Source organism: Aplidium turbinatum, chromosome 6 (assembly GCF_918807975.1).
Source record: "Aplidium turbinatum chromosome 6, kaAplTurb1.1, whole genome shotgun sequence".
NCBI classification, from domain to species: Eukaryota; Metazoa; Chordata; class Ascidiacea; order Aplousobranchia; family Polyclinidae; genus Aplidium; species Aplidium turbinatum.
Genome location: NC_137477.1, coordinates 24,521,866 through 24,544,070, shown reverse-complemented (window position 1 = coordinate 24,544,070; position 22,205 = coordinate 24,521,866). Strand labels below are relative to the sequence as shown.

General features: G+C 39.2%; 1 protein-coding gene and 1 long non-coding RNA gene across 2 annotated transcripts; both read left to right on the top strand.

Annotated features, from left to right (window-relative positions):
• The first annotated feature begins 1,061 nt into the window (after positions 1-1,061).
• LOC145772030 (carboxy-terminal kinesin 2-like) lies at positions 1,062-12,301 on the top strand. The gene is given in 12 exon segments (XM_082583839.1): positions 1,062-1,891; positions 2,995-3,142; positions 5,317-5,400; positions 6,245-6,328; positions 7,694-7,813; positions 8,275-8,425; positions 8,538-8,656; positions 9,073-9,243; positions 9,733-9,864; positions 10,099-10,105; positions 10,628-10,767; positions 11,941-12,301. Coding segments are annotated over 11 exon segments (1,236 nt in total). The 5' UTR covers positions 1,062-1,891; positions 2,995-3,115; the 3' UTR covers positions 12,142-12,301.
• Positions 12,302-19,055: 6,754 nt separating this feature from the next.
• Positions 19,056-21,459, top strand: LOC145772033 (uncharacterized). Its single transcript, XR_014289274.1, has 4 exons — positions 19,056-19,228; positions 19,847-20,034; positions 20,260-20,378; positions 21,353-21,459. It is a non-coding gene; the product is annotated as an uncharacterized LOC145772033 (long non-coding RNA).
• The last annotated feature ends 746 nt before the right edge of the window (positions 21,460-22,205 follow it).

Below are 22,205 nucleotides of genomic sequence, written 5' to 3'. Positions count from 1 at the left end.
CAGATGACGAATTGTAGGCCTAATGAATTCTTACCGACTATTTTGTGGCGCACGGAACAGCACAGGGAGAAACCCAACAATTGAAAATTCTACCGTTGTAGATCGAAACTGAACATATAAACACTAAACAGTAAAATATTATGCTATAAAATTCACATCATAGGTGAGTCCCGTACTTGATTTAAACATCGGGAAATAAGACGAGGTACTTATTACACTTAACCATTGACACTAAAATTCACATTGGCCTAGTCTATCGCAAAGGTTGCAGTAGGATGTTAAGCTTACCGTGAACTGTGATAATCACTGATTTGGCCACATAGGCCAACGGCAACGACAGATGAAATTGCTGCACAGACTACAACAACACAGTACGTTAACGCAGTAGGCTAACTCTTATTCAACTAAAGAATAGCAGCACCGTTAATAGCTCGAATTAACTACCAGTCGCTAACTACAGTTGCTGTAAACGTTAAGCTGATCTTTACATGTAGCCTACTGCTACTTAACAAAACTCAAAGAACAAAGAAACGTAGTAACGAACGTAAAGTCGCAAATGCAATTATGACGTGGCGATTAGTGATGCAAGCCGCGCCGCGTACGCGGCCGCTTTTGACTTTTTCGCCGCGTGCCGCGCCGCGTGGAAGGTTGAAATGACAAAGCCGCGCCGCTTGCCGCGTAAACTTTCAAGAAATTAATTTTTCGTAAACGTAAACTTTCAAGAAATTAAACTTTCGTAAACGTAAACTTTCAACTTTTCAAGAATCAGCTATGAAACTTCAAATTTAAATTGGAAACACGGATCAGTTATTTTTCCCTTCGGAAACCCTAAGATGGAAAGCTATGCAAATGCAAATTGCAAATGGCTTGCAGTTGACAGGGTTTTAGGGCTTGCTTGTCAGGGAAGCTGTACGAATGTTTTTGGTTAGTAGCCTAGCTGATAAGCTCAGTTACCAGGCTATAGGCCTAGCGCAACTACCGCATTATTTACTATATCAGTTAGCCCAGTGAGTTCAGGCTATAAGTTTTACTCTTGTGTGTGTAGTTCATATAGCCACTGGCATTATAATTGCATTATTGCTTACAAAAAGTGTTCAAAAGTCCTGATACTGGATCCAGGAACATTCTATTTGTCTTAGTTTGTATTATGTCTTAGAACTTAGATGCATTGCTGATAAGAGAATATGATCTGGTTAGCCTGGCCAATTAGTGCACAACTGTATTGGTACTAGGTTACCAGTTATATGCCATGGATGCTTTTTCCTACAATTGACTTTCTAAACAATAACTCGTTAAAATATTTTTTTTTAATTTTGTAATTTGCGGTGTGCGGTGCGGTGCAGTGTCAAAGTTCCAGATAAATTGCGGTGTGCGGTGCGGTGCGCGGATAGATGAGTCAGTTGCGGTGCGGTGTGCGGATAAAAATTTTGGGTTCGCTGCATCTCTAGTGGCGATCACACCTCGAGGTAAGACAGCAGGGGTTGCCAGGTGCTACTTAGGGAATCCGAATTTAGTTGTTACACATAGAAAAGGAGACGGAAAAATACGACGTAACACTACCAGCACGTTAATGAATGGGAAAAGGTGGCAAAACCTTGAAAGGTTTAAACCGTGCCTAAATGGAAAATCATGTAGTAGGCTATATATCAGTAGTTAGCACGGCCACGAAACCCAAAAAACAAATAGCAAAAAACAAAACAAAAACAGAAATAATTTGGTCCATGCTCCCTGGTTTCCTGCAATAACATTTTTTCAGACAGAGCAAAAGATTGATAAGTTTTCAAAAGTTGCTCAATTCGCAAATGAAAATTTCCATTTATTCCACAGGTCTCAAGTACGATGTCGATTATGAACCAAAACTTGAGCAACACGATGCCGCTAATGCACTTTGGTGAGAACGCCAGGTTGAAAATATTATTTAAAATGTATATTTCAACTGAGAGCTTTTTGTGATGCTTGCTTCCAGCTGCTGTACTAGAATACACGACCTTGTGCATGTTTGAAACACTGTTTACTTCAAGTCTGTATTGAATTTCCTCATTTGTTCAATATAGGCTATCCTATGTGCTAGGCTAGCACTGGAGCTGAATTGGTCAACCATAAACCACGCTTCTATGCGACGTATGCCCTTCGCCACCATGTCACTTCACTTGCATTTTATATGAAAATAAGTTGACATGCTGATGAGTTGGCCAAGTCCCGGTTACCTTTTGGAATCGAAATATACTCGTATAATATGCAGAGGTGGGCAGTAGCGCACTACTTTTTTGATGAGAGTAGCGAAAGCGGCGCTACTTTTCAGTTGGAGTATCGGCTGCAGTAGCGGCGCTATTTATTTTCCAAAGTAGCGGGAGAGGCGCTACTTTTTTCCATGCCAAGAGTGAGTCTCCACCCGTGGTTCCTGCTGTCACGTCTCGCCTGGCATGCGCAGGTTTTAGAAAGTGTTTCAGCAATGTCAAAGATTTTCTAATACATTCAGTACTGATTACTTAGTAGGCCTACTACTAATCGAAATATGTTTTTCATGTATCTTAAATTGTAGTAGAGCTTGATGTTAATAATTACCTGTGCCGTGGTCTTCCATGAAGTGTCGGACACCACTTCATTTTTTCGTTTCCTGGCGCGAAGATTGGCTGCTTTGCTCGAAACAACTTTCCACCAATAATCACCCAACTGCATATCTCCAACCCAACGCTACATGTATCTCCCTTCGCATCATTTCTCCAACTCAACTTCGATCTTCCTCTGTTGTCATTAACTTCAAACCACATGTTTGGACGAGTCCTTATCAACACATGCCCGTATCACCTCTGCAGTCATCTTGTGAGCACATTCAAAGCCGATCCACTGTGATCAACGGGCTCCATTGTGCAGTATTTGACAGGAACTTTGTTTAGCATCATGTTGGGCGTCGTCTCTAGTATGGCCAACATGGCAATCCAACCTATGTATTGTCAACGTTATATTATGTTGTTTTTTAACAATTCGTTCCAGAGACAGCGACGGTCTTGACACTAGAGCACAGAGATGCAAACCCGCGAAGTATGATGAACATGTCGCTGAGTTCAACCAGCTCCTCCAAGAGCATCCGGTCGCTGAAGAGGTAAAGCAGAGGATGGAACAAGTGTGCCAAAATAAAGAAGTAACTTTACATTGTAGATTTTAACTACCTGTTCAGCCTGACGCTGCGAGTTCGCTGTGGTAATAGCGAATTGCACTAGAATTTGTTTCGGCAGTTTTGTGTTGTTCGATTCTTAAGTTGTGAAGGAGACTCAATTTCTCCAATAGGCCTATTTATCATTTGCGTTTCTTTTTTACTCTCAGCATAGTATAAAACTTGTAAAAGTTTTTCATCCACACGACGTCATGAATGAAATTATATCTCAAATCGGCGTAATGACGTGACATCATCTAAACATGAATTAAAATTAACAAATTCGATCGTCACAAGTGGTTTAGTGGTGGTGGTAAACAAATACGTTTTGACTTTGAAGTTCAGTGGAACAAAATAATCCATTAATCGATATGTACTAAATGACAATCCACAAACTCACACTGCGCTGTCGTCAAGAGATGGAGGTGCGTGATGACACGTGCTACACTACACCAAGTAACGCAACAGAAATAGCGAAGAGCAATCACTATAAAAAAAAAAACAACACAAAAATGTGACACAAATCGGCAACATCAAAAGACATAGATATTGTTTGACTTGTCAGCAGCAAGTGGTGATAACTGTGGGAGTTCATTGCGCAGCCTACTTACTCCGACATTGTTTAAGCTTGATGAGTTTATTACAACGAAAGGTGGAAATTAAATCACAAACTGATAGAACCAGCTTACTGAAAACAACCAAGTTACATGTTTTTTTTAAACGTTTAGCAACGTAAAAACGATGCAAAATTACACATTTTTGGTACCTGGGTAGTCTTGGCCTGGCAAAAGCTTCTCAACCAAACAAGCGCCTTTAGGTTGCACATTAGCCTACTTGTCGAATAGTTTTTGTACAACTACACAAATGACTTGGTTTACATTTTACATGTACAATTGTACATCTTATTATCAATAATAGCCTATTTGGAGAGCATGCGGAATCCCTTTACTGTATTAACTTTTCAGAAACCTCAATCATGATGTACTGTAATGTTTCTTCCCTTATACCCCAGTCCTCAATTACGATGGCCTTTCATTACCAATACCTACTATGTATATGACACAATAATGCGGTTGAGATTGGATTCTTGAGTTTTTAATAAATTATGCCAACTCAAAGCTTGTTTTAATAGTTTTATGCAAATAAGGTAAAACTTAGCATTTGATATAATTCCTCGCAAATACCAAAATTGCTTCTTAAATGTGGTTTTAAACCAGGGGTGGGGAACCTTTTTAGTATTGCGGGCCACATAAAATGAGAAATAACACAGGCGGGCCATTAAAATTTCGAAGTTTTATTTACAGATAAAAAAATGCAGCGAAGTAGACAATGATTTATTTCACTTTCACAGCTAGTGGGATGGCTGAAAGTTTTTATTTTTGGTGAGTCGTGTGATGTCTGCTGACAGGGAAGATGTTGCAACTCTTAACTACATCTCCACGTTTTTATCAGTCAGTCTGGAGCGAAGCCGACTTTTTGTTAGATTCAATTTGAAAAAAAACTGCTCGCAACGGTAGGTGCTTCCAAACAGAGACACATATTTCAAAGCATGTTTCCGCATGACTGGAAAATCATCATCATTTATGTAGCGTTGATAAAAGTTGAGCAGTGGAATGTTTTGGTACACCGCTTTCAACGTACCCTCACTCTGTGAGCTCTACTATTTCATGTTGGAAGTTACTAGGAACATCAGTTGCAACCACATTGAAAGGAGAGGCAAAAATATCTAACTCCATTTCTTTACTCTTTATGTCCAAAAATCTTGCATTAAATGTCTCCATAAGATTGACACATACATAGGCAATGGGTAGCCTATATTTGGCTGTTGTAGAAAGCTTTTGCTCTTGCAAGGTAGGAAAATGTGCGGTGTTATTGTTTTCAAGTTGTACTTTCCACAGGTAATTTAGCTTCAAATGATTTCACTTTTGCAAAAGAAAAAAAAAAATTTTTTACGAAATTTTGATGCGGGCCACATAGAACAGTTACGCGGGCCGCATTCGGCCCGCGGGCCGCAGGTTCCCCACCCCTGTTTTAAACTGACGACATCCAAGGTGGCTCTCTGTAACCTTTGTTCATTTGCAGTTTGTGTGTTATTGTTTTGGATATGGATATATATTGTATTGTGATAAATTGAGTTGTTTACGCTTTATTGTTTTCACCAGGGTGAAATTAGTAGTCTCAAAAAAGAACTTAACCGATCTGAGATAGAAAGAAAACAATTAAAGAACACTGTTATGGAATTGAAGGTAGGCGGCTTTCTTCCTAAAGCGACGAAAGAGTATGAATATTTTAGTTAGAGTCATGAGTCCTGCTTGTTTAACGGGTTGCTTGTCCTTGCTGCACTCACGACAAAGGATACTTTTAGCTCAAACGTACCTGGCAGAAAACTAAACGTTTTCATAAAACACGATGTAGGTAGCAGAGCAAAGTGGATAGAACGCCAAGTCAATCTAATTAAAGAGCCCAAAATGTAGATACTAAATTCATGTTCAGCAAACGTTTTGAAAGCTAGCAATCGGCACCTGAGACTGCTTTCATTTAATAGTAGTACTAACGATGAAAACAGTTTAGTTTTCGAAACGCTTGCCAAACAGAAGTTTAGTATCTACATTTCAGGCTCTTTATTTTTTATACGACTTAGCCTCTGTCCGCTTTAATTAAATCTTCAACCACCGACATTAGCTTGGATATGACAACGTCACTCTTGAAAAAACTACCAATTTTACTGTTTGTGTCTTTTAATGGTTGTATTTACCTGGGTGTATTTATTGAGAGTTCTCTCTCAGATTAAAATGATAGCCTATTTCAAGGCAGGTCTTTTAATGGTTTTATGCAAATAAGGTAAAACTTAGCATTTGATATAATTCCTTGCAAATACCAAAATTGCTTCTTATTGTAACACTAAAGTATCGGCCAAAATATCGGTATCGGCATAAAATGTGATATCGGTATCGGCCAAAATATTGATATCGACATCTCTAGTGCACACCTAAGATTTTTGGAATCTACCACGACAAAAATAACACCACAAAACTTAGCTTGACCGAATTGTGATAAATTGAGTTGTTTACGCTTTATTGTTTTCACCAGGGTGAGATTAGTCGTCTCAAAAAAGAATTAAATCGATCGGAGACAGAGAGAATACAATTAAAGAACGCTGTTATGGAATTGAAGGTGCTTGGTGCTTTATTGAGGAAAAACATGTTTTTGTGGAGTCGGACGTGTTTTTCGTAAACAGTTGTTCGTAAAACAATTGTTCGTAAAATTAATTCTACGTAACACAATTCTTCGTAAAGCATTTTTTCGTACATGCAATTGACCGTAATACTAATTGTTCGTAAAACAGTTACAATTCTTTACAAACAATTAATTAGGGTAGCGTATGCTAGAGATGTGCTAGATGTGACGTGCTGTAGACGAGCAGACAGAGTGTAGACTGTAGATTCCCTGATTGAGAATGGCAGCAAAAAAGGAAAGCCAAAACTTTTGTATGGTGACCAGCTTTATTACAAAGATTATAGTGCACTTAACGCACAAGGGCAAGAAACTACTTATTGGAAATTTGAGCATTTTCAAAGGAAATGTCCTGCACGGGTTAGGATTATGAAAAAGGGCACTTTTGTTGCTGAAAGGCCAATTTTTTTAAAACTTTTAAGATAAGTTATAGCGATAATGCTCATCTATCAGCTCACTATCGAGTAATGATACAAGTGTCCGGCATACAAAGAAGGACATCATGCTATGTTATAATGATGTAACCGACTGTGTTGCAGAATTTGTGCTGTGAATATTATTTTGAGCTTTTGATTGAAAGCTTTTGATTAACAATTTCAAAAATATTTTCATTGTCGAATATCTCGAAAACTAGAGCCAATTCGAAAAAACTAAGTGCATTTTCGAAATCAAGGGCCTTGAAATACTTTAAAATGACTCTCACCTTTATTTGTGCCAAAAAATTTTTGTTGGCTTGTGTTATAATTAGGCTAAAAGAGAATAGCAGAAATTGTTATATTGCAAAATGTGCAGCAGCTTACATGACTTTAAAAGGGCACCATTGCCCCCCTGTCCCTCCATGATGCCCCTCGCTTCCGGCGACCCTGAGTAACAGCTGAAAAATTGTTGACAAACAATTGACCTATCACCTGATACGAACAATTGATGTACACGAAGAAATGATTTACAAAGAATTAATTTTACGAACAACTGTTTACGAACAATTGTTTACGAACAATTCACCTATAACCGTTTTTGTTTATCAACCATTGCATTCACTCCTCAAATCACTTTATATCAGACCTGATGTCATCTAATTGTTTTTATTGTTCTGAATACTTTCAATTCTTCCAACACTCATTGTGTGTAAATTTGTAACAGTAGATAGTCTGTTTAATGTGCTTTTAAACTGACGACATCCAAAGTGGCTCTCTGTGACCTTTGTTCGTTTGCAGTTTGTGTATTATTGTTTTGGATATGGACACTGGACAGCTTTGTCTGACGCAACTAATAATTATAATAATTGTTATCTCATCAATGACGTAGGGCAATATCCGGGTATTTTGCCGGGTCAGGCCCTTGTCGAAGAAAGAAGAAGCTGAGTTTGGCCCAATGGACCATATTGGCTTCCCGGGGAGCGATGACAAGTCTCTTGCGATCGTCAATGTAAGTGACGTAGAACGGTGTACGGTCGTTTGGTCGACAGACATTTGGTCGACAGGAGGTTAGGTCGACAGAACGATTCATTTTAGAGTTAGGGTTAGGTTAGGGTTAAGGTTAGTCAACTAACCCTAACCCTAAAATGAATCGATTCGTTCTGTTGACCATCGTCCTGTCGACCAAATGACCGGGTACCACGTAGCACAACCTTGTTGCAAGTGCTGTTGGTACAGGCGACAAATTATTTATTGTGTAATGTTATCAATTATCATTATCATCTTATATTATTCTTCCGGCAGGTCTATGTCATACCATGCAAGTCTGGCTCGTTGCTTTCCTGCCTAGCACTGTGTTGACAATCGAATTATCGATCCTACTCTTTGTTTGATAGAGGGGGCAGTTTTAGATGCTTTCCCCACTTTTCTTGCACTGTTGTATTGGCTCCTCATGACGTCAGTGACTTGCAGGAAACGAAAAAGCTCCTCACGTATTCATTCGACAAAGTGTTCAATGCGAGTGGCACGCAGGAGCAAGTGTTCGCTGAAGTGTCCCAGCTTGTGGAGTCGGCGATGGACGGATACAACGTGTGCATATTCGCATACGGACAGACAGGCGCCGGTTAGTTTCTACTCGATTCTTTTACGCCTTTACGGACTTTTACTACTACGTTCTCTTAACCTTTATTTTCATGTGTTTTTGTACACCACATTCTCATGTGTCTCGTTTCCAGGCAAAACGTACACAATGGAGGGAGTGGATGATGGGCAGGGGGGAGGGGACGGCATCATCCCTAGGGCGATGAGACTGATCTTTCAAAAGTGCGAGGAGAAAAAGAAATTCGATTGGGAGGTATGACGTCATTGTGACATCACTTTACAACAAACATAATTCTTGCTCGCTCCGCTTTATCAACTCATTGCTTCTGTAAAATTGATTTAGAAAAATTTGCTTGCTTAATGCAATCGTATAGTACAATACTCGGTCGTTCAAGAGCATACACAATACAAGTTGCATTCGGGTTTGAAAGAAACAACAAATACCTTCCAGAAATTTTGTATAAAACAGGTTTATGTTGCTTAACCCGCTTGCTTTTGTTTTAAAGGCGTTATTCACAGATGCCACGTTCTCAAACTGTCATATAATTCGATGGGCTTGCTTTTATCATCCACGTTTGGTGTGAAATACGCAATATGGCTGTTGTGGTGCTTCCCCATCTAAAAACGTCATATCACATTGGAACATACATTTTCGATGTTTTTCTCCAGTACTCCTTAGCTGTCCAACATGTCGAAATTTACCGGGAGACCCTGCAAGATCTTCTCTCCAACGGCAGCGAGTCGCAGAAGCTGGAGATCAAGACTGTTAGAAAGTCTGGCCAGCAGCAACGGGTTTGGGTGAAGAATCTGACGGAGCATACTGTGGACAACTTCAGTCAGGTGGGGCTGGTGTGCATTCATCTGGATACCATGGACAGTTTCTCTAAACATCTCTGTCCCTCATCAAATTGGACAGTTCGTGTTTCTGCATTTTAGTGTGGTGCTTTAATTGGTAGAGAAACGTTTTTGCTTGCTCGACGCCCTTGTTTTTCTTGGTCTTATCCAGGAATTTAATAAGCACAATCTACATTCTACAGGCTGTGTTTATTAAATCTTGGCCAGTGGTTTTTAACCTGATGAGATTCACAGACATCCAGGGGTTCACGACTGAATTGATTTCAGAAAAAATACACAAATTTCAGCATTAAAAATCGCCCTTAGAAAGTTTTGGTCCACAGGCTTTTAGTACATTGAAAATAATCCATGACTGAAGTGTTGGAAACCACAGCGATACAGTGAATGTATTGTTATTTGTTATACAGTACTTGTGTTTTACAGTATTGGTGGTCTACGCTGTTACTATTCATTTACTTCGTTAATGTCTCGTAGGTTCGCAAGTTGTTGGCGCAGTCGAAGAAGAAGCGAGCTACCGCGGCGACGAACGCGAACGACCGATCGTCTAGATCCCACTCGGTCTTCATGCTCAAGATCAAAGCAAATAATTCATCAACGGCATAGAAGGTGAGCAGGGTTTCCAGTACTGTTGTTAGTTTTGTCTTGGAATCGCGGAAAAATTTTAGCAGTCGAGTTTTTTTGTCATTTCGTTTCGTTCGATTTTCAGCAAAGTTTTTTCGATCGTGATTATATTTTTACGCGTATTTGTCCAATTTTGGTCTTGTTTCAACACTTGTGACGTTTGGGCTACGCTACTTTGCAGTGGCAATTGGGCTGGTAATTTTACATACATCTGGAAAGCTTGAAGGTGAAATTCATCTGCTTCAATGCAGATACGCTGTGCCAGGTAAAGGTAGTCACTCGATATATTTTGATCTACGTTGATAATCGAAAGTTTTTCGGTTCGAAATTCCTCCAAAGCACGCTCTTATGTTTTAGCAAAGCAGTTGGTGATATGATTACAGTAGAAGTTGGGGCAAAGTTTAGAGAAATGGCTTCATTAACTTAATGTCGGCTGCATAGCCGAGTGGTGAGAACACTGTTACGGCAATCGAAAAGGTGCCGGTTCGACACCGCTCAAGAGCATGCGGATGTGTCTGTGGCAGGACACTTAAAGGCATGCCTGGAGGTGGATATGAAGATTGGCTTCCTTGCCTTCCCGTTCACTTAATCTAAATCTTCAACCATCGGGTGTAAGCCTGGCTACGACAAAATAAACATTAACTTAATCTTTCCCGCTGATCAAAGTTCAATGGAACTGAGGTTTTAAATTTGATTTTAAGTTTCTTTCTATTTGATAATGACGCATTATGGTGTTACGTCACTTCAGCGTCGCTGAATCTGATCGACCTGGCGGGGTCGGAGAGGTTGGCCGAAACCGGATCTCAGGGAGTGAGGCTCCTGGAGGCGCAGAAGATAAACGGATCGCTATCGCAGCTGAGCAACGTCATATCCGCCCTGGCAAACAAGGTAAGCAACGTCATATCCGCTCTGGTAAACAAGGTGAGCGGTTAGTTCAAGCTTGTCAGTGAAGGAGTTATATTGGGACTTGGATTAACAAGTTTGCCTTCTAGAGGGGTAACGCCAAATAAACTCCCCTTCCCTAAATAACGCGTCCGCTGTTTACTTAATTTGACGCCAGACAAGGCATGTGAATGATTAGTTAATGGCCATGGCTGCTTCTCGCAATGCTTTTCCCCTGGCACAAACCTTCAGTAGGCTATGCGGCAGCCCACTGCAGCGAAAGCTTTTTCCTGCCAATTTATTCGAATGTGTGTCTTGCTACCAGTTGATTACTGCGCATTCCCTGTCAATTTCATCTCTCCTCATTTTTAGCTTTCCTTTGTTATTCCCAGGGTTTCCAAGTTGTTAATTTGTTTGTTCATCCGTTGTCCTGATATCTTGGTAGATGATAGTTAAGTTACTGCAATGCATCTTTGTTCGCTTTTGAATTCATTTAGAATGGAGTATAGTAGTAGTAGTCCAGTTTTAATCCGGCGATGTCCCCGTTACCGAGGGTGGCAGGATTCACCTCCAAGTGCCGCAATCGCCCTCACACCCTGCCTCCACACAGGGATATCTAGAGAAGGGGATATGAAGGCTTTTATTACGCCTGACAATAGAAGGGCTTCTATTTATCTTAAATAATCTCTGTTTATGGTAAAATGACAATTGGCACATATAGTAATTTAATAAACTTTGTTATGACAACCTGCATTGTATTATTATCACCAGGTATGGATATTTAATGAAAGCCCATAATCACTTGTTAATTCAACGACCCGCATTACTTGCTTTACACCTAGCCAAATGCAAAGGTTTTGTCAAAAAAACAGCTAACTGGTAACCTTTCAACTGTCTTTTCAAACAAGTATTCTTTGAATATGTTCTACATAACACTTGCTAACTGTCTTGTGTAGCTGAGTGTACCATCTGCACTACAAAACTTTCTGCAATTTTGAAAAGAACCGCATGTTTAACGCGGTACCAACTACCGCCCTTCTATAGTATCATGAGAATCAGCAATCGCTCTGAGCCTTCATATCCCCTTCTTTAGATATCCCTGCCTCCACATCGATAATTGAAGTAAATTTTCCTTGAGATGAAGTGTTGTACAACAGTCTGTTTTCACTGCGATTCCAGGACAGTCACATCCCATTCCGGAATTCCAAGCTAACCTTCCTCCTCATGGACAGCTTAGGAGGTAACAGCAAGACATTGATGTTGGTCAATGTGAACCCCACGAAACGTGCCACTGCCGAAACTGTCTACACCCTCCGGTTCGCTTCCACTGTCAACAAATGCCACATCGGCACCGCACAGAAAGTCATCAAATTTCACTAGATTATATTTGACAACAGTTTGTTTTCTTTAAAATGGACCTTATTTAGCTGTAGAAGAGGTTGAATCAACGTTGAAAGACAACCCTGGTTGACGTGAATGCAAAAAGGCGTTGAGTATTTTCGACATTTCTTTGCAGCAAATATAAGCTTTCAAACTCTGATGTATTAAATCAACATCTGCCAGATACAGTCAGTCACAATTGACTCATCACACTCACAATTTAGCCCACTTTCAGTGAGGATTGTTTAATCGTATAGTGCCATAATGGACTTGCAGAAGTAAGTGACGACTTTGAGTAGTTGGTGAAACTGCCAAGAATGGCCTAACAAAGACTTTGTTACTCTGAGGATAAAGTTTCAAAAACTCAACCTTTCAACCTTGAAAAAAAACTTAAAAATACCGAAAAAAACAATTGCTCGAAAGCTTCGAGCTCATGCAGCCTTTGGGGTTGCCTCGAAGGATCTAGCCTACTGTGCAATTACAAAGTAACAGTTGGAAACTAACAAATTATGTCACCAGCAAAAAATACAATTAAAAGTGTCGTAATGAATGTAGGCTACTTGAGTAATTAAGGGTTGAATGTAGAAACTAAACTTAAGCTGTCCTTAGCCATAAGAACTACTTAAGTACTAATCATGTCTTAAAACTGTATGCAGAAACTAAACTTTTGACTAAGCAATACTTAAGTTCTTATCAAAATGTTCAAAAGTTAAGACTGCTACTGACCAGTCTTAAGTTGTAATGTGCAGGCAATCTGCACAGCAGATCGCATTTTTGCGGATGTTGTTGCGCGATGGCCTGGGTCAACTCATGACTCCAGAATTTTTGAAAACAGCGTCATACAGGACAGACTCGAAACCAATGAAATAAACGGTCTCTTGTTAGGAGACAGTGGGTATGCATGTAAGCATTACATAATGACGCCAGTGCTGAACGCAGCCAACGATAGGGAACGAAGATACAACAGGAGTCACATTTAACACACGGGTTCGAATCGAACAGTCATTTGGTGTCCTGAAGCAACGCTTCAGGTGTCTTCGCGTTCCACTGCGGACACATTTCAGCAACTCCTTGGTAATAATAATAGCAGTATTCTGTCCGCACAATTATGCAGTTAAACGTGGACAACCACTTCCAGAAGATGTTGTTGAACAAGATGACCACAATCAAGAAGCAGAAGTAGATGATGCTGCTCTTTTATCTTCCTCAGCAACAAGCTTACAAGGACGTGCGGTTCGCTTGCAGTTAATAAACCAATACTTTCAGTTAATAGACCCTTTAGCAAGAGTTTATGCGACTATGCATGCTTGAAAAAACTCAGATTCATGGTAATAAAAAACTGGTATCAGGGAATTGAAGTGGTTTATTATCATCGTTACCTTTAGAGGCTACAATGATGGTTCAGCAAAGTTGATCACATTTAATAATGAGGCATGTAAATTCACTGCAGGGAGTAACTACAATTTGCAAAAATGCACAAGTATTGTAGACTTCAGTGTTCAGTTATGTAAATACAAGAGGAAAATACTTCACCGCAGTAAATTTTAGCGCGCTAATCAAATTGGGGGGCCTCGAAAGCGCGTAAATCAAAGTGGGGGGGGGGGCCTGAGCAACTGCCCAATTTGCCCATTCTTATATCCACCACTGCAAACGGCTGTCGCTCCCAGTGACCAGTATGTAATTTGCAGTACTATGTCAAAACTGGATCGCTTTATACATTATTTTTAATTCTTGTTATTAGAAAGGGTTATTACAGCACATAGCATCTTTTCACAAATTGGGACTAGGTGGGCAAATTTTTAAAAAAGGGCACTTTTAGCGCGAGAGTTATGTTAAAAAGGGCACTTTTCGCGCGTAATGATGGGAAAAAGGGCATTTTTCCCGAGCGTAAACTATGCAAGCTTAAAAATGTAGATTTCTCAGGCAAATTGTGGGTAACAAGGCACCTACTTAGACTAAACATTTGAGACCCATAATTGATTCCTATATTCATCCCTGCCCACAATATTTTATAAATAATAACACACTGTAGCGCACCCAGCATGGGGCTAAGGGGGCTGAAGCCCCCCCCCAAACCCACCACCAAAAATGAATTTTTTGTATGTTCCCCATTTATACCTTTTGCTTACAGGTTAGGTATAAATAAGACACAACAATACAACAGAGCTGAGCATTACAACAATATATTTTACATATTTACAAATAGTTTTAACAGTCGAACGTTTTCGGTTTAACTTAAGCCCTCATCAGAAATCTGAAAATATTTATAAAAATGCAATAAATTTCAAGTTCTTGAAGGTAAAATTACATTAGGAAAAGGCAACTACATAAAATAGCTACAAAAAAATTTGCACCACAGGGAACGTGATAGGCTACATCAAGTAAATGTTGAAGAGAATGGACGCGCCTCCAGCAAATGATTGTTTGTTTAAATTTGGTTGTAGCGTTTGATTAACAGTGCTTCCTACCATAACAGTGAATTTTGGTGTCAAATTGGGATTTGCTTTTGAGTAAAATTTTAAATGAGTCGGCAGAGAATTTTCGACCAGTGCAAAAAGAACACTCCATGATATGGTCTTTGATGACACTTTTCTTTAACTCCCTAAAGTTCAGATGCTCCCGTGCTCTCGTGGTCAAATGTCTGGAGGACATACCGATGTCGGCCTAGGCTACCGTACGTCAATGCCGAATCACACGGGCCTGTAAAACTGTGTACGACATTTGAGCAGAGAGACGAAGGCGTCTGGGACTTTAATTGAAAATACGAACTAAATTTGAATGTTTTGTAAGTAGGAAAAACGTCCACATCAAATTTACTGTTTACAAAATTAGTATTTTGTTTCAAACTGTTTTCGTACTAATTGTTGTTTTTGCACTTATTTGTGTTGGCAAACGGAAAGCTAATTCTATTTTGTCATACATGACAAAAAAATTGAGATCTATAGAAGATTGCGAGAATGGACGTAGGGATGAGGATGCTGATTGTGCTATTAGCATGGACAGGCGCGGATTTATGGAGGGGGTCCAAGGGCCCCCCCCCGAAATTTTGTAAGGAATTGTTGAAATTGTATGTTTCCGCATCAAATGGTTTGATATGCTTCTAAACAGCTGATCTTAGTCCCACGGCGGACTTAACTAATCCCGGGGAGGGGAAGGGGGATAATTTTTTGTTATTAATATGGTTGAAACTATCCATCGATCAGACTTCGTAATTTTCTTTGATACAACTTCAAATACATTTTAATGGCAACATTTGTTGAAGCTGACTCAGCTGACTGAGCTACCAACGTTGAACCAAATGACGTCAGTGGAAACAATCTGAAACCTTGAATGGCTGTTTTACAGTTTTTAGTCTTCATTATAATTTCAATCAATTACCGTAAAAGCCTGCAAACATACAAATATCCAATTGATCATGGACACTGTATACAGGGTTTTAAACCAAATTTCAAGTTTACTTTGCATGCTTAGCAATTTTTATTCAAGCAAAATTTATTTTTTAAACATTCACAATTGATGAAAATAGCTGTTCTAATGTCTATTTTATAGCATATCGTATATGTGGTAGTATCATTTTTCATATCTGTTTTATCTTTTTCTTTCTTTTTAATTGATTTTTAAATTTTCTGCCCCCCCCCTCCCGAAAAAAAACCCTAGATCCACGCCTGAACATGGGGTTCACTAGGCCAACTTCTATTCTGATTGAGAGAACGCATACTGATGTATCGGCAACCGGTGGATTGTAAGTGCTTTTAAATACCGTATTAATCAAAGGGAAGGGTATTGACCTATTGTCACTGTCACTATTGTCGCAAATCACTCGGCCTGTATTTCTGAATTAGCCCCCCCCCCTAAATTTTTTTCTGGGTGCGCTACTGATAACACAAGCCAACACACTTTTTGTGTCAGCATAGTAAATGTCTTTCTAGCCCAGCAAACATTGATTGCTGGGCCAGCGTCGGCTATATGCTGGGTATGTTGGCACAAGGCTGGCAATTTTGTCCAACATTTTGCCAACATTGCCAACATTACGCCAACAATTTCAATACTTCTTATTATGCGTTCAAAAAGGTCTTAAAGATTTTGTTTCAGGTTTATTTGTTTTAAACTGTAAAAATACTAACACAAACCTCTTTTCATGTGGTATTGCTTCAAAACACAGTTGTGTGATTGGCTGACATCGGTCAGAAGCATTGCCAGCGTTGTGCCAATTCATAACAATTTCGGTGTTTTCTTCAAAATTATGCAAATGTATACCATCATTTTGCCACAATTTTACATTTTTATAATAGGCTATCAATGCTGTTATTATTTTCTGATACCGTACAAGTATACTATGAATACTTAAGACCAGCGTTGGTCAGAAGAGTAGCCAATGCTTTGCCAACAAAGTAGTTTCATTTCAGTTTGTTTATGCCAAACTGAGCAGAGGTCTAGAAAAAGGCTGTAGCAACAAAACGCGAACGTGATTCCGTGCTTGATACCCAAACAGTTTAAACTTTCCATTAGCCCTACACGTTTCCACAAAATAAACAATTGCAACGTCGGCTATATGCTGGATGTGAGAGCACAAGATTGGCAATTATGTCCAACATGTTGCCAACAATACGCCATCAGTTTCAATAACTTATTTCTTATCATGCGTTCAAAAAGGTCTCAAAGATTTTATTTCAGGTTTATTTGTTTTAATCTTTAAAATTACTAACACAAACTTCATTTCATGTGGTATTGCTTCAAAACACAGTTGTGTGGTTGGCTAACATCGGTCAGAAGCATTGCCAGCGTTGTGCCAATTCATAACAATTTCGGTGTTTTCTTTAAAATTATGCAAATGTATACCATGATTTTGCTACAATTTTACATTTTTATAATAGGCTATCAATGCTGTTATTGTTTTTATAATACCGTACAAGTATACTATGAATATTTAAAACCAGCGTTGGTCAGAAGTGTAGCCAACGGTTTGCCAACAAGGTAGTTTCATTTCAGTTTGTTTATACCAAACGGAGCAGAGGTCTAGAAAAAGGTAGGAGCAACAGAAACGTGAACGTGATTCCGTGCTTGATACTGAAACAGTTTATGTTTCCATTTGCCCTACACGTTTCCACAAAATAAACAATTGCAATGTCGGCTATATGCTGGATGTGAGGGCACAAGATTGGCAATTATGTCCAACATGTTGCCAACAATACGCCATCAATTTCAATAACTTATTTCTTATCATGCGTTCAAAAAGGTCTCAAAGATTTTATTTCAGGTTTATTTGTTTTAATCTTTAAAATTACTAACACAAACCTCTTTTCATGTGGTATTGCTTTAAAACACAGTTGTGTGGTTGGCTAACATCGGTCAGAAGCATTGCCAGCGTTGTGCCAATTCATAACAATTTCGGTGTTTTCTTTAAAATTATGCAAATGTATACCATGATTTTGCTACAATTTTACATTTTTATAATAGGCTATCAATGCTGTTATTATTTTCTGATACCGTACAAGTATACTATGAATATTTAAAACCAGCGTTGGTCAAAAGTGTAGCCAACAGTTTGCCAAGTTTGTTTATGCCAAACGGAGCAGAGGTCTAGAAAAAGGTAGGAGCAACAAAACGCGAACGCGATAACGTGCTTGATACCGAACCAGTTTAAAGTTTCCATTCGCCCTACGCGTTTCTACAAAATAAACAATTGCAACGTTGGCTACTTCATTTCAGCTTCACTGGATTTATTCTTTGAAAATAATAATAGCCAACAATAAAATGACTCTTTAACTAAATGACTCATGTGGTTTAGTGGAAAAACACAGTTTCTTTCGCATACCGTATTCTTGTACCAACAACGCCATGATAAAAATCGTTTGTTCATATTCAATTGCTTCAGATAATTTAGTGCAATAAATGTCTTGTGATTCAGAGAACACTTCCAGAAAGTTTAGGCTTTGGCGTCTCCAATACCCAACTAGCATAATCCGTTCTTTTTACATTGATTCAACGTCTGCAGACGTTGGTAAGGTAACTAACAAGCGATAAACTTAAAAACGTGGTTGCTAATTCAAGTTGCCAGGTCTTCATTTTTTTCTTGTGTTCAACAAAAGCTTTTTTAATTTTCAAGTTTAACTATACTAAAATGTGTTGTAATATTTTTGAAAACATTTTTTCAGGACTAACCTCAAAATTTGCGTGCAGTTCAAGAAAATTTAAAACAACTTGTAAGCTTAATCGAATTCACTTGTTGATGTTTAGTAGCGCTCGACACAGCAGCATGATTGTGGTGATCATGTAATCGTTGAGTTGCGGCTGCACTGCCGCCGCGCTGCTGACCTGTGTGCAGACGCTGAATCAATGTAAAAAAAAATCGATTGATGCAGTATCACTTGTTGATTTTGTTCTGAGAGCAGCCTCGCTCACTGTCTGATTTTGACCACGTGGGTGAGATTCTCGTGTCGCCAACAAAGGGGCGTCTTTACTTTAAATGTAGCAAAGCTTGCACAATAGGCCAGCTTCAGGAGCAGTCATGTTGCGTCGAAATCTCTCCTCAATTTCTTAAAGCGAGATTTCACAAAACGATCGCTACTTTTACTTTCAACGATCCGGCGAATCGTTTTTTCTCCTCTCGCGGTGCATAGAACAATACTGCAGGCACAATAATTGTTGTGAAAACTCCATTATGACGTCACTACTTAAACTTTGACTGGGCAATATGACGCGTTGAAGTGAAAGAGGCAACAAAGCTTTAGAATGCGGCGATGTGTTATATCAACGTCAGGAGATGCAATTTAGCAGAAGAACTTGGTTTTTTTTTATGAAGGAAGACAAAGGCCATGACGTAATCCTTTGCTAAAGGGATTATGACGTCACTCGATTCACTTCGACTGTTCAAGCATGGCGGTTGTGCTCAATACACAATTACGTGGAGAGCCGAAAGCACAATGCTTATGTGAACAGCGCTAAGAGGAATTTTCGCTTCTTGCATCGAAAATATAAAAAATCGAATTCAATTGAGATAGGCCTATTACGGCCGAAAGAAGTTTTAGAAATGATCAAAATGAAACTATAGGAATGACTTAATTACGACAATGTTTATGAAAACCTGGTAAGTGAATGTCTTTTATTCATTGAACCTGAAATAATTGTGTAAAGTCGTTTTTGTCACTATAGGCTACGTTTACACAATTTAAAGAAAGTTATAAAACTCAATTTAGAGGAAGTTATAAAACTCAATGACCAATGGAAAACTTTCATATGAAATATTCTCGTGACAAATTTAGTGCCAGTGCTTCTAGATGAGTGCTAAGAAGATATCAGCAAAGTAGCAGAGCTTGTGATGTCCCACAACATGTGTAGGGTTCTGCTCAATCTTTGATTTTGCTGCTCCGGCAGTGTTTGCCTGACTGCTTGAATGTGTTTGTATTTTTATGTCGTGTGGATAGGTCTGTGATGGTTGTAGAGTATTTGCAAATGTAGCTTTCATTGCCGTCAACTGAATAATAATAATAATAACATGTTTTATTTTGCGCCCATTTCGACAACATAGCCTACAGTAGCCTACACTGCGACCTACATACGCAACAAAACAGACGACTGGAATCCCAAAATAAACTTTAAACGTTGGCTGTCATTTGTAACAGTCGAAAATTTCTGTAACAAGTGCTGAAGCTTTTTAATATGATGGATGAAACCCCTGTCATTACATTCGATTTACATTTTGTAGGTGGCAAATTTAAGTCAAGCTGTTGGCAAAAATGCAAGCGATTGTATCAGTGGACTTATTACCAACTATTATTATCGAACACAACACAGTTCAAGTCATGTCGAGAAAAAAGAAAGAAAAAAAAAACGTCGTGAAGTCTAAGCACTCGTTTGATTGTTTAAAAAAGAATCTGAAAAAGATTGTTCTTGGTGAGTACGGATAAATGTTTTTACTACGACTGAATGATTATGTCATAACTATGCCATTTTGTTCTTTTGATTAATGTATGATTTAATTGTGAAGAGTATTGAGTAATGTATGAAAATGTTTTAGTGGTGTATTCGCATTGATGTGAACAACGAACATGGTGGTTAGTAGGCTATGTCGGCATTTATATACTGATTTAACACTTCTTTTTTTACTTTCATGATTAGACATGGTGATGGCGCACGACAAAGCTGCTGCCGTGCAGCAAATTGATGAAGAGTTTCAGAGTGATTTCGAAATTGGAAAGACAGGCAAGGTGGCTGAAAACGGCAAAAACTAACTTTTGGTGAGCTTGTTATATGTTTGAAAGACAACAGCGCATGTGTTGCTTTAGTTGTTGAATAACTACTGTACACGCAATTAGAATGTATTGGAACTTGATTATTGCTCTGCGTGGCGCAGAATCGAATGATAAGTTTTTTGTCACGCACGTTGGAGAGAGGGATATTACATTGATATTGCAGATTGTCAATTAACTTCGTAGTATCCTGAACGACAACTGATCAAAATCCTACACAGTGGCGTAGCCAGAAAAATGTTTTGGGGGGGGCCAAATATTTGATGAATTGAAGAAAACAACAAAGTGTTTGATTTAAAGCCATCGCCACTTGATGTGCAGTGGCGTATCCTGGTGGGTTGAAGCAATAAAACTGGTAGCGGGGTTAGAGCGTGCCGAAGGCACGCGTATTCTAAGGGGGTCCGGGGGCATGCTCCCCAGGAAAATTTTTGAAAAATTACACTCAAATAATGGATTATAGCGCTTTCTGAAAACACTTTTAGGGTAATATTTGTATGAAATTTATTAGCAGATAAACAGCTATTAACTTATTAAAGATAGCTCTTACACACGAACTGGCAAAAACTGCGGCTAAATTAGAGAACACCAAAAACACAGCTAAACAAAAACTCAATAACTACACAAAAGCCCAACAGAGTAAGCCATTCTGAAATTGCTTCCACAAATTAGTTCAAAGAAATGTAAATCGAGTAAATTTTGGGCGATTTACGATTTGGAAAATTTATTGGTGTCTTTCTGTGTGTCTAAAACAAGTCCTTGGGGGTGTTAATAGCCAGATGTCTTGGAAAACGATATAAATTTCTACAAACTTTATTGCATTTTCAACAAAGGGCTCAACTTCGGAATCCAAAGTTTGAAAATTTGGGGGGGCATGGCCCCTTTTTCCCCCCTGGCTACGCCTATGATTCCTACACTGTTGCCAAACAGCCCTCTTGAATTAAATATTTTTGTTTCATTCGCAGGAATTCACAATGATAAAGATACACAAAAAAAAGCTGCTGATGTGCAATGAATCTCCATCTATCAATACGATTTGATGTGGCTTGTTTCTAATAAATGTGAAAATATACGAAGCTCGGCTGTTACTTTGCTTTGTCACAAAGGGAGAAGTGTTCCTTATAAATCCGTGTTGCTGCTGTTCTTTCGCCCAAGGATTAGCTAGGTTCAACAATAAACTTTTGGTGATAAGCGAGGTTTAAGTACAGAGACGTTTGGCAAATGTAGATGCCAATGCTGTTCAGATGTTTTATGCACCAGCTTGCTTCGCATGGCCAACCTTGGTCAAAGCGCGGGCATCACAATAATCAATAGATCAGATGAAGCAGCATCATGGTGCATAAAAATCAACCAGAATTTAGGCGCCAGATGAAGCAAAATGGTGCACAAGCCATCTTGCCAACGTTGGCCAGATACAGATGCCAACGTTGGCAAGATGAAGCAAAATGGTGCATAAAACATTTTGCCAACGTTGGCAAGATACAGAAGCCAACGTTGGCTAGATGCAGAAGTCGACGTTGGCTAGATGCAGACGCCAACGGTGGCAAGATGCATACGCCAACGCTGGCAAGATGCATCCAAATGGTGCATAAAACATTTTGCCAACGTTGGCAAGATGCAGAAGCCAATGTTGGCTAGATGCAGAAGCCAACGTTGGCAAGATGCAGAAGCCAGCGTTGGCAAGATGCAGACGCCAACGCTGGCCAGATGCATCCAAATGGTGCATAAAACATTTTGCCACCGTTGGCAAGATGCAGAAGCCAATGTTGGCAAGATGCAGAAGCCAGCGTTGGCAAGATGCATAATCCAATGTTGGCA